The 12,613-nt window shown below is 51.9% G+C and overlaps 1 protein-coding gene across 1 annotated transcript in view; it reads left to right on the forward strand.

The window, feature by feature from the left end:
* The window catches only part of Plch2 (phospholipase C eta 2), an 84,020-nt gene that overhangs the window by 2,495 nt on the left and 68,912 nt on the right, over positions 1–12,613 (forward strand). The window contains exon 2 of the mRNA XM_045151207.1: positions 9,238–9,504. Within this exon, the coding sequence (XP_045007142.1) occupies positions 9,396–9,504 (109 nt within the window). The 5' untranslated portion in view covers positions 9,238–9,395. The remainder of the gene's footprint in view (positions 1–9,237; positions 9,505–12,613) is intronic.

Raw genomic sequence — 12,613 nt, forward strand, 5'->3', positions numbered from 1 at the left:
TTCTGGAATCTTCAGGGACTCCTCAGTTCTGCCAAGAACCTGGCATTCAATGGACGATTTGGGGTAGGATGCTCAGTCAGGCAAACATTGCCCCAGTTCTTAGGATATGTGTCCTGGATTTTTCCTAAAGCTGGGCTTTCTATGGCCTTGGGGTTATCCTCAGACCTTGTTAAAACATCACTCCATACCCTACTCTACTTGCCATGTCTTTGCAGGCATGGCCCTGCATAATGCATGGTATGAATTGTCCTCCTTGTGCTTTCCTGAGAAGTTTCTGGGCTCTCCCTTTGTCCTGGAGGATGTCAGATATTGTCTCGATAAATAGGCAAAGGATTACTGACCTTCCATTTGGGCTGAGGATAGGTGAGATGTCACCCCCCAAACAGCTGCTCCTGAGAAGGAGGACTAGGTAGAGCTTCAGAGTTCTCCTTCCCACTCTTGGAGCTGGGCAGAGGCTGGGCAGAGGGAGCCCTGACCCAGTACCTGGCTGGTGTTCAGCAGTCTGAGAGCAAGAGCTGACTGAAGGCATATTATCAGTCCCTTCCATCTTCCCTCCCTACCCTCCACCCTGATGCCTTCCCCTTAGGTCTCCTTACTGTGACTGGCTTGGCTCCCAGTCCAGGCTATCCGTACGTGTACCCCACAGCTGGAAAGCCATGGCTGTCCCCATCCCTCCTGCCCTGCTCTCTGCCTGTTCCCTGCTTGGGGACTATTACCAGGAGAACCTTGCCCATCCACAGAATGAGAGCCATTTGCTCTTGTTCATTCACCCCACCTTGCAGGCTACCTACCCTGTCCTGGAGCCTGGGTGCATGGGTAGGAGGCCTGGACTGTCTGGAGATATCTGATTTCTTCTCATCCCAAGGTCTCAGTGTGATCCTGTCCTGACAGCCAGCCTGCTCAGCAAGACCCAGGACTTGTCCCCGACTCAGCCATCCCAGATCCTGGTTGACCTTAGGTGTTCTCTTTGCCTGTCACCAAGTTTCCACTGACTGCTGCCCTTCTTGTCTCTGGGCACTTACTCTCTGCAGAGGCCAGCTTCTGATGGCATCTGCTCTCAGCTGAGACCCTTACGTGCCTGGGATTTTCAATTCATTGATTATTGAGGAGCTCACCAGCAGTGGAATGCAAGGTGGCACAGTCAGTCTCCTCTGGGGACAAGAGGACAAGAAGACAGGAAGGAAGGAAGGAAAGAAAGAAAGAAGGGAGGGAGGGAGGGGAAGTGGTAAGGCTGACAGCCAGTCTCCTCTGGGGATAGGAGGGCAGTGAGGAAGGAAGGGAGGGAAGAAGAAAGGAAAGAAAGAAAGAAAGAAAGAAAGAAAGAAAGAAAGAAAGAAAGAAAGAAGGGAGGGAGGGAGGGAAGGAGGAAGGGAGAGAAGGAGGGGAAGTGGCAGGGATGACAGCCAGTCTTCTCTGGGGATAGGAGAGCAGTGAGGAAGGAAGGGAGAAAGGAAGGAAGGAAGAAAGGAAGAAAGGAAGGAGCAAGGATGGTATTCCAAAGCTCTGCAGCCTTCCCCTGCCGCTGGTGGCTCTTGTTCACAAAGGACAGCTGCTAGCTCCTGCTCCTGTGCAGGTGACAGTCTTCCTGCCTTGAGGCTTTTGCACATGCTGTCCTTCCAGTCTGGCGCATCCTTTCTCCTGAGGGCTCCTTAGGTGACGTCTGTGCTCGGCAGGGTCTGAATCCATTCTGAGCCACTTCTTGCTTTCTGCTATGCCAGGCACTGCCTTCCCACCAGCTTCTCCGGGGTGGGAGCAGGCACAGAATCTGGTCACTGGGGAAGAGCTTAGTAAGTGCTGAGGTCACAGGGACAGCCACAGCTTCTTTGCACAAACCTCTGCCTGTGATAACTTACCCTGTGGGCCCATACTCAGGATTACACCCATCCTGCTGCAAGAGGCGACCCTACAAGCCCATGTCCCTTTGAGCATCTCTTCCTGCCCTTCATTGCATTCCTTTCTTTGATTCTAATCTGGACTCTGCCCTGAGGCTTGGAGATGGAGCTCACGAAATTCTTGTCCTCCTGCCTCCACCCCTTGTGTGGCAGAACTCAGAGCTGTTGGCTGGCCCTAGAGAAACAAGCACAGTAGTTGTGACGGGGTACAGGGAGGGGTAAGGACCAGATATGCCACTGGGGTGTGAAAGCTTCTGTTTGTGGGGGTGAACACAGTCATGGTGGCCTTAAGCATTTGTTTGCATTTCGGACAGTCTGGAAAGTGCCTGAGGGGCAGGGAAAGGCACCAAAGTTGAAGTTCCCGAATGTGACCACATGGAAAGGCCATGTGTCCACCCTCAAGCTTGGCTTCTCTGCACCCCAGAGTGAGTGGACCTGTGACCTCCTATGGGGAGTGGAGTGTTCGTCACCCCATTTCACAGGTGAGGAAATCTAGGCTGTGGGCATTTCACAGTTACACAGGGCAGGCTTCAAGCTGAACTATGTCCCAGGGACTCTAACCTCCCCAAGTCTGCTTTTTAGGCTATAGGTGGAAGGGCTGTGGAGACCTCCTTAGCACCCCACTCTTGACTGACCGGTCCCATAGATTGATCTCTACAATGGTTTAGCCCATCAGCACCCACTCCCTCATCTGAAATGTGCTTAGTGGGTATCTTTTGGGTTGTTTTTTTTATTTCTTAAAATGCAAGTGTTATTCTGTCTTAAGCATTTTAGATAAATATCATTGCACAAAAATTTTGGTCTTGGGACCTCTTTGCACCAATCATTGAGCACCTCAAAGAGCTTTTTGCTTAGAAGTATTTATATCCAAGGGTGTACTGGTGAAGCCTGCTTGGACCAGCTTACAAGAGCCAGCTGTTAAGTCTCCAGTAATTCTGTGAGCTGGATGTTGGACACAGCCATTATTAAAATCAAATTAAACTAATTACACATGTAAGACATATAAATTACATAAAACACAAAGGTAATAAACACTTAAAGCATATCACTTCCTAATTACACCCTGCTGTTATCTCTGCTCTTGTCTAGATAGGACTTGATCCTGTCTGTGTAGTGGGAACACTGCAGACAGACATGTCCCTCTCTTCCCAACTCCATATTCTGTGATTGTGCAGTCAGTCACTTGAAGTAGGCTCTGGTGAGAATGTTTGTACCCTGGAAGTGGGCAGATGTTGCACATGGAGGCTTCCCCAGAGACTTGTTGCTAAATTGTGACCACTATATCTTAGTTCTGTCATTTAATACTTACTACATTAGAAACTCAAAATGGGGCTGGAGATATGGCTTAGAGGTTAAGATGTTTGCCTGCAAAGTCAAAGGATCCTGGTTCAATTCTCCAGGACCCACATAAGCCAGATGCACAAGCGGGTGCAAGCATATGGAGTTTGTTTGCAGTGGCTGGAGGCCCTGGTGTGCCCATTATCTCTCTCTCTCTCTTTCTCACTCTCAAATAAATAAATAATATTTTAAAAAAAGAAACTCAAAATGAGCAAGGCCTGGTGGAACAGGTCTTTGAGAGTTGAGGTAGGAGGATCTTGAGTTCGAGGCCAGCCTGGTCTACATGGCAAGACCCTGTCTCAAAAAACAAATAAACCCAAAGTGATAACATAAGAATATTCATGAAGTTTTGTTAAAAATAGCATCAAGAAATGAATTATACGTTAATATAAATAACACTTATAACATTTGATGACAAATAAATGTACTTGCTCAAGGCAAAAAAAAAAATTTCAGTAAGAAGAATGACATATTTTGCATTTTTGCAAATCTCTCCAGCGTCTGGTGTGTGAAAGACAGCTGGATCCTCCTGTCCGCTTCTGCACCCCATCTGTCACAATGTGTTGTTTTGGTTGAAAGAACTGAAGAAACCTGGCCTCACACAGTTCTGTTGCCTCTTGCCTAACTGAGGGTGTGCCTCCTGGATGGTTTCTTAGATGGAGGTGTTTGCATTGTGGAATCTGTGGCCTATGTCACTACAGTGATGTCCGTTGGTACTTTTTGTAGAGAATGGACTTTTCCCTATGCATGATTTTGGAACGTTTGTCTGGTCACCTTGAAGGTGTTTGTTCATTCTGTTATGTAAATTTCCCCCATGTTGACACATTTCATGTTATTCAAGTCTTTATAGCACCTCCACCGATCTCTGATCTTGTGGTATTTGAGAGCGGACTGGCTCACAGTGGTGGATACAAGTTGTACAAAGCACTAATTTTCACTTGCGCTTCAGTTTTATCATTGACAGAGATCCTGCGGCTTCCTTTTTTTTCTTTTAACTAGTAGGCTTACTTTGTTCTTCTGTTTTCTTTTTTGAGCTGTGGTCTCCTTTATGTTGCCCAAGCTGGCCTTCAACTGCTAGGCTCAGGCACTCTCCCAAATCAACCTCCTAAAGAGCCGGGATGACAGGCATATACCACTGCCCCCCGGCCCTCACTTTACTTTTGAGAAAACCTCTGTCAGATGCCCCGACTGTCACCTTTCAGGTACGGCGGTGTACCACAAAGCTCAGGTAGTTAGCCAGTCCTCCATTCTTCCTGGGACACCCTGTGCTTTGCCTGGCAGGAGTCCTGAGCCCGTGCCTGAGGCTCAGTGCAAGCCATCATTCCTGCCTCATCAAAGACAGGAATGAAGGAAGTGGCTCTTTGCTTTAGTTCTGAACACATGATGGTGAAAAACAGTGCTAAGGCCCGTAGCATCCCTTACTGTCCATGTGGGTTTTAAACGCAGGCAAAGACTTCTCTTATTAGGCTCGTGGGCCTGTAAAGGCTCTGGGTTCTGTGGGCCACACTTTTGGAAGCAGTACTCTGTGGCCTAGTACCCAGAGTGTACCTTGTTCTGATCTTTACTTTCTTGGTTAAACACTGTGCTTTCCAGCTCTGTCCTCATCCCATGCCAGACTCCTTTTGTCTCCAATGATGGGTGCTGCATGCATGCCTCCTAAGGCTTTAGTGAATGGTTTTGTGGGGAGCAGGGTGGCTTTGCTCCTGCTGAGGGGCCACTCCAAGGTCATATAAGTTGTTGGATCCTGTGACCCACTCACCTGGGACCCAGTTACTTTGACAGTGCATCTCTGTCTCTAGTGCTTTGGTGAGCAAGGCAGGTCCTACTCCCTGTGAGACCCAGTGCCGGGACCTGCCCCGTTCTAAGCAGTCTGGGAGGGGGATGGGTACTGAGGGCCATTGGGCTGCGCAGCTGGGCTTCGGCTGGCTAGACCGGCTCTGCTGTGGCAGTTAAGCTTGCCTGGACCTGTGGCTCTGTAGGGCCAGCCTCAGTTCTGTGTTCTCTACGTCCTTAAGTCCAGGGTTGGGTAGCAGGGCCTCACAGAGTGGGTCTTAGGCTCAGAAAGGTCGGGGCTCAGTGTAGCTCGTGGCTCGGGGAGAAAGAAGGTATGGCTATAGGCTCACCCATCAGGCCGCCGGGCCCTGTCTTGCTTTCTTGTCACTAGCATTTCTGGGCCAGAGTCTCCACATCTTGAGAATGCTACCAGCCTAAACAGAAGTCAGGGCACAGAAGTGCAGGAATAAATGGAGTCTGTGTTTGAGTGGGTATTAAGAGGTCCACTGGACAGACTCTGGGGCCATCAAAGTGCCGTAGTGGAGGATATTGGCTGCTGGTGCCTGGCATGAGGAGGGTAGGGCAGGTGGATGGTCCTTTTCCTGTGCAGGTACTGAAGGTGGTCAGCCCTGGGGGGCTTGGGGTACCAAGACTAAGGGAGCTGGGCCATTGGTGGAAGTGGGATAAGGATTTTGTCTTCGTTGGGCCTCAGTTTCTCTCTTCAGGCATTGGGGTTTGTAGTCTAGGAGGGAGAGGGCCCCTACACTCTGACATCTCCCCAGAGGCTGGGTTTTGTTGCTCAAGGGGGCTTCCAGAGACAGGGGATGGCATGCAAGGGTGTGGCAACTCCATTTCCTGTACTCTGACGCAGAAGGTGGGAGGCACGAGGGGGAGGACGTAGAGAGGACAGGCTGGGGCTTGTGGTGGGCCTCCCTGAGGCTCCCGGGCAGGCCAGCACTCTCCCTCTTTCTTTTAGTTTTTCAGGTTAGTGTTTCACTCTAACCAAGGCTGACCTGGAATTCACTATGTACTTTCCAGGTGGCTTTGAACTCATTGCAATCCTCCTACTTCTGCCTTCCAAGTGTTGGGATTAAAGGTGTGCACCTCCACGCCTAAGGCCAGCACTCTTCATCTCTCGAAAGTCACTACAGCCATTGGAAGCACCTATTGAGTCTGGCAGGATAGAAACTACCCTGAGCAAGTTCCCTGGACATCCCCAAGGTGGGGGCCTAGCTCTGTGGAAGGCTGCTAGGCAGGAGCCACTTGGTTTTCAGGGGCTTTGGGACTGGAGGGCTATTTACTTTATGGAGGAAAGTCTCCCTGCCTGAGTGTGGCACTGGTCAGGCTCTCAGAGTTTGGACTGGACTCCCTGAAGAAATAGGTCCAGGGGCAGGTGGACCTCTTTGCCTTGTGCCCAGTGTGGCCCTGCACAAGGCCATCAGTGAGCCATCACCCATGACTGCAGCCGCTTCCCAAGGACTTCAGGTTGATCTACAGGCCAGAGTCTGAGATAAGAGGTGTCCTTTTCTTTGTCTGGTTTAGGTCTGAGGGTCAGCTAGGCCCTATGGCCAGGGTGAGGTGGAGCAAATCTGACCAGTTTTACTCCACAGCAAAATCAGCCCAAGCGCCTGCTACTTCTAACCCTCTGCCCACATGGTGGCCCACCCTGATTCAGTCCCCTCACTACTCCTGCTGCCTCCAGAGTGAAAGGGCTTACATGGGTGGGGGAGAGGGGTGCCATGGAGGGCGGGCATGGCAGGAGCAGGAGCAGGAAGATAAGGGCTTCTCTGTGCCAGGTGCAGTAGGGCTCGTGCCAATGACAGACCTCATGGTCCTCAGGGACCACGCCTTGGCCTCAGGCGGTCAGCATGGTACTGTTGCCTAATTAGGCTCCACTATGCCAGCCCAGTGGAGCCCCACGCCTGGCCCGCACTCCCGCAGGCATGTTGAGGCATGGCTTCGGCTCCCACTGCGGCAGGAAGCTGACTGTCAGGCACCCGGCGGGCGCCAGCTAGGGCAGCAGCTGAGGCTGGTGCTTGCCTTGTGGGCTGGAAGCTGAGGGGCTGCCGTAGTTCAGTTGCCTCAGGAGGACCTGTGAGACCCCATCCCTGTGGGTGAACCTGGAGCTGGGTGAGGTGAGGACTACCAGGGAGAGGAGGGAGGCTGAGGGCGAGCCCATGCTGCTTTGAGGCCAGGTCCCAGGAATCTTAGCTGGCCAATCCCGGCTGATCCTAGAAGAGTTGTATCAGGCTGGAGAGCTTAGGGTCTGGAGAATATGGGTAAGGGATGGTCCAAAGGGGCTTTGAAGGACCTAAGAGTCTGAGCTTGAAGAAAGGCTGAGGCAGAGGTGCAAACCTTTCCTGCCACGAGGGGCCTCACATTTCCTAGCTGTCTTCTTAACCTGGGCGGAGTGTGGCTATGGATATTTGGAAGGTGTTGGTATCTGATGTCCATTTGGGGCCAGGACCACAGGCTCCATCCTGGGCAGGTTGTGGTTCAATGGCTAAGTCCTCCAGGGCTCAGTGGTCCTGTTAGTCACTCTGAGGCCCCTGGAAGGGTCTGTGTGTGGTGGACGGTCAAGTCTGGGAAACAGGTGGCCAGGAAGGCTGTGGGAGGGGAGCTGGTCCAGACAAGAGGTGTTAGAAGGAAGATTCCAGGGAGGAGGTAAGCAGAGGCTGGGGGATGGGCTCCAGGGGCAGAACAAGGAGGTTGATTAGAACCTGGGACACCTTGAGAATCCAGGGTTTGGAGCTCAGCCAAGCAGAGCCACCCTGGGCAGACCGTTGTCTGGGCGACCAGCACAGCACATTGATATGACTTCCAACCCTAGACCTACAGCAATGCTTCCATGAGACTATAGGGCTAGAGCAGGGGTGAAGTATTCTCACGTGGGTTCTTTGGGGCCTCCTGGGTTCCCATGTGGCTATGGGCTAGGTTCTGAGATGTCACAGGTACATTGCAAAGTTTGCTCCTGTGAGCCTGGCTGTCCTGTGTGAAGTGGCTCTTGTTTTTTTTTTTAAATAATATTTTATTTTTCTTTATTTATTTGAGAGAGAGAGGGAGAGAGAGAGAGAGAATGGGCCCACCAGGGCCTCCAGCCACTGCTAATGAACTCCAGATGTGTGTGCCCCCTTGTGCATCTGGCTTATGTGGGTCCTGGGGAATTGAACCTGGGTCCTTTGGCTTTGCAAGCATACGTCTTAACTGCCTAGCCATTTCTCCAGCCCTTGTTTTGTTTTTTTACTCTGATGGAGCTTTGGCAAAGTCCTCACACAGGCCTTCTGTATACTCTGGGGAGAAAACTGTGGCTTGGCCACATTGCTCTGTTGTCATCCACTCCTGCTATTCACCAATGACTTGAGGCTTCCTCTGGTCCTTCTTGCTCCAACTCTTCATTCTTGACTCCCTCACTGCTCAGCCCTGCACTGGCTCTGGTAGTCTGTTTAGGAGATGCAGTGGGGCTGCGCTACAACCTAGCCATCCTCCAGCAGGGGGCGATGTGGTGCACCACTGCTTTTCCATCCTGGGAGCCAGCCAGTTGCAAAGACCTCCTCACCTATTTTCTGTCCCCTCCTCTTTTTTTTTTTTTTTTTTTTTTTTTGCTTTTTCGAGGTAGGGTGTCACTCTAGCCCAGGCTGGCCTGGAATTCACTCTGTATTTTCGGGGGTGGCCTCAAACTCATGGTGATCCTTCTACCTCTGCCTCCTGAGTGCTGGGATTAAAGGTGCACCACTATGCCTGGCTTTGCCCCCCTTTTAAAAATATATTTTATCTTTTTAATTTTATCTTTAATGTTTTATTTTTATATATTTGACAGAGAAAGAGAGAGGGGGAGAGAGAGAGAACGGGTGAACCAGGGCTTCTAGCTACTGCGAATGAACTCCAGACGCACGCGCCCCCTTGTGCATCTGGCTAACATGGGTACTGGGGAATCGAACCAGGATTCTTTGGCTTTGCAGGCAAACGCCTTAACTTCTAAGCCATCCCTCTAGCCCTATTTTTATTTATTTATTTGATAGAAAAAAAGAGAGAAAGAGAGGGGTGGGGGAGAGAAAGAGAATGGGCATGCCAGGGCCTCCAGCTGCTGCAAACAAACTCCAGAAGAATGTACCACCTTGTGCATCTGGCTTACGTGGGTCCTGGGGAATTGAACCTGTGTCCTTTGGCTTTGCAGGCAAGCACCTTAACCACTAAGCCATCTCTCCAGCTCCCCATTTTCTTTTGCTTTCTTTAGGTATGCAATGAGTGGCAAGCCTAGACTTCATACCACCAAGGAACATCACAGCTCCTGGAAGCAAAGAGATCTCAGAGCAGCCTCCTGCTGATGGCCAGGTCTCTCTGCTAATCCAGGCTGGCTGCCCCCAATCCCCAGAGAGGACCCATCCCTTCAGGATGGCTCCCCCACCAGACAACTCCCTTGGTCTTGCTCCCCCACTTGAGGACCCAGGACCAGATCTGGACAGCAGATGGCTTTTCTTAAGTGCCAACATTCTGCCTGTGGGTGAGTGAGGCCTTGTCCATGCCTGGTTCTCTTCTTGCAATGTGTCTCTGTCCTTTAGAGCCCAAGGGTGATGTGATCCCCATGAAGGCATCTGGAGAGAAAGAGGATCTTTTGCTCTCCCCCAAACAGAGGTTCGGCCACAACTGGGGAGCTTAGCACAGTGTGAAGGGCAGCTGATGTGTCCTGTTCCTGCCCTGGCAGGTTCTTTCTGGCTGGGCGGAGTGAATTTTATGGCCCATTTGAAAGAGCAGTTGAATTAAGTCATGGGGACCAGCTCTCTGTCCCATGCATCTTGGTCCTGGTCCCAGGTCCAGTCAGAAGGGCATAGGTCTCTGATGTGAGGAGGCTTCTGGATCAAGTGTGGGGGTACTGATTCTCTGCTCCTGGGTTTCTTGTTTGCTGGGTACTCTGTACAGAAGCAGCTCTGCCTCTTGGGTGTGCGCAGGCATGTGCCTGCATCTCTGTGTGTGTGTACACCATGCACCCCTTTGTCCCACAGAGCTGGCTCCAGCGTGTTCACCACATTCTCCAGATGTGCCTGAACAGGCCTTCCCATCCAGGGGTGGAGTTCTGTCTTCTCAGCTGTGCATAATCCCTGCTGTGCTTGGGTTCCTATCTGGAATGGACAGTAGGGAAGAGGGTGACTGGATGTGGAGGAGAGGCAATTGGAGCTTCTCAGGACCCCAGAATTCCCTAGAGCCCTAACCCCAAGTAGAAACCTAATGAGGCAGCCAGAGATCTCAGGTGCGGAAATGCGAGTGGATCAGGAGTGATAGTCCCAGGAAAGAGAGCTCGGGCTGGGTCTCCTTCCTGTTGCCAGCCCCAGTCTGTGCTCGCTGTTCCTTCATCATTGCTCATCTCCCTTTCCTTCCCTGCCCATGCCTTCTTTGTGGATGAGGTTAGGCAGGTTTTATGCTGTATCTGGACTGAGGGTGAGGGAGGGCAGGGGATTTTGGTCTGGCCTGAGGGTCTTTCTGAAAGATTCCCTAAGGTAACCTCATGGAACAATTGAGGGTTTCCCAGATGAGAAGGTAGAGCAGAGGTGTTCCTCATGTACTGGTCACGGCAACATGGGCACACCAGGTGTCTCCTGGAGCTATCCAGGCCAGGGTATCAGCTATCAGCAGACTAGCTGTCCATATGAGGTGGTTCTTGGTTCAGACCTCAGTGGGTCCCAGTTCTCTGGGCTAGCACCTGCCCTAGCTGATGCCAGCGTAGCCTCCCCAAGTGAGCTGCAGCCTCACATGAGTGTGAGAATGGAGCTGTTAGCAAGGAGCTCCAACTTCTGTGTTCTGGAGCTTGTTTTGGGGTTATTCTCGGTACATTGAATTTGGGGCCCTTATATATGAGTAGCTTCCACAAGACCCAGCCACAGTTACCAAGCGCACTCTTTGCTGCCTCTTGGCTTCCTGGTCTCTGCATTTCACAGGGTACCAGGTCCCATTCTTCAGACAAGGTAGCGAGGCCTCTAAGATGATGGAGCTGGAACTGGGGCTGCAATTCCCATTTCCTAACCTCGGACCCTTTGTCCTGGAGCAGAGAGCACTGGTAGGGACAAGAAATGAGTTTCTTGACTGGGCCCAGGGAAGATGGATAGTGTAAGGCCAGACCCAGGGCTTTGAACAGTGAGACTGTGTCAGAGGCCTCTCCCTACAGGCCCATTGGCTCCTCATGGGCAACAACTCCCCCATTCATTTGTCCCACCCTGGTTCCCATGTATCCGTGGTAACAGGTTTCATTTAGAGCAAACCAATCCATTCTCACAGGCTGAGGGGTGGGGATGCACGTGAGCTGCTGGAGCGTGGGCTGGGCCAGAGGCTTGCAGTGTTGGGTGTGGCACCGGCTTGCCATTCCCAGAGACCTGAGGCATGGCGGCTCTGCTGGGGAATGCTGAGACCTGTGCAGCCCCTTTGCTGGGCCCTTCTTGGCTCTGAGACGGTGACTGAGCACTATGTAGGCTCTATGACAGGCACCCTCCTGGTCCCTATACTCCGTCTCTACCTAGACCACTGGGATCAAGGGGACAGATGTGAAAGGTCAGAACTTGGGGTATGCTGTGTAGGAAAGACACCATAGCGTTCCCAAAATGGGGAAAGAGTCTCTAGCTCACCAGCCTTGGGGAACTGTTACAGCAGCCAGCTGGAGAGATGCAGTCCTGAAGGCCAGACCCAAGAGTGGTTGTGGTGGCTGCTCCCTTCACATTCTGGGGCCCCAAGCACGCGTCTCCTTTTTCCTCCCAGTGGACAGATGGGGGAGAGGTAACAGACCTGCTTGATCTGTCATCTATCTGCCTGTGGCTGGACTATGTGTGTCCTTGCAAGGTGGGGTCTCGCTTCTCTTGGGGAGGAAATGGCAACTTCATAGCTTTGTAGTGGATGGACCCAGTGAGATTCTGAGGTGTGTGTGTGGGGTGTTTGAGCTGCATCCTCCAAACTGAGCCAGTGATGCTGAGGGAGCGCCTCCTTCCATGGGACTCCTTCTGCTCAGACCTCAGCCTCAGCCTCAGCTGTTCATGTGCTCAGGTGCGGATGAACTGGTAGGGCCCTTGGAGACGGCCTGTCCACTGCTAACCCAGGTGCACACAGCTGGCTTTCCACTTCATTGGTGGAGCGAGGGCACAGCCGACCTGGGGGGGGGGATATGGCATGCAGAGTGGCCAGAGATGGATACTCTCTAGGGGTCGATGGTATATGTGGCCCGCCTTACCCCTGGAGGTGCCAGGGAAATGAGACTCAGGTTGTGAGGGCTGCGGGCAGCCTTGCGATGGCTCAGTCTGGGCTGTGAGGCTGAGAGAGGGGAAAGGCAAAGTGTTCACATGCAGGATGCGTTCGCTGGGGGCCAAGAGTGTCTCCTGGGGGGCCTTTCCTACTTCAAAGTGTGCTCAGATATACGCTTCCCCTGGGATTTCTCACCAGTGCTGTGTCTGCTTCTCGTGTATGTGTTTTTCCTGAGTATAAAAACAAGCCTGGCTCAGAGGCTCTGCTCTAGAAAGTGCAGCATAAACTAGAAAGAAACAAGTGAGACCCACCAGCATCATCCATATCTCCTTTGATCCTTGGTGTGGGGGTTTCCGACTGTGGCCTGGTGGCACTCTGGGGCTGCTTGTTTC

The sequence above is a fragment of the Jaculus jaculus genome, chromosome 5 (assembly GCF_020740685.1).
Source record: "Jaculus jaculus isolate mJacJac1 chromosome 5, mJacJac1.mat.Y.cur, whole genome shotgun sequence".
Taxonomy (NCBI): domain Eukaryota; kingdom Metazoa; phylum Chordata; class Mammalia; order Rodentia; family Dipodidae; genus Jaculus; species Jaculus jaculus.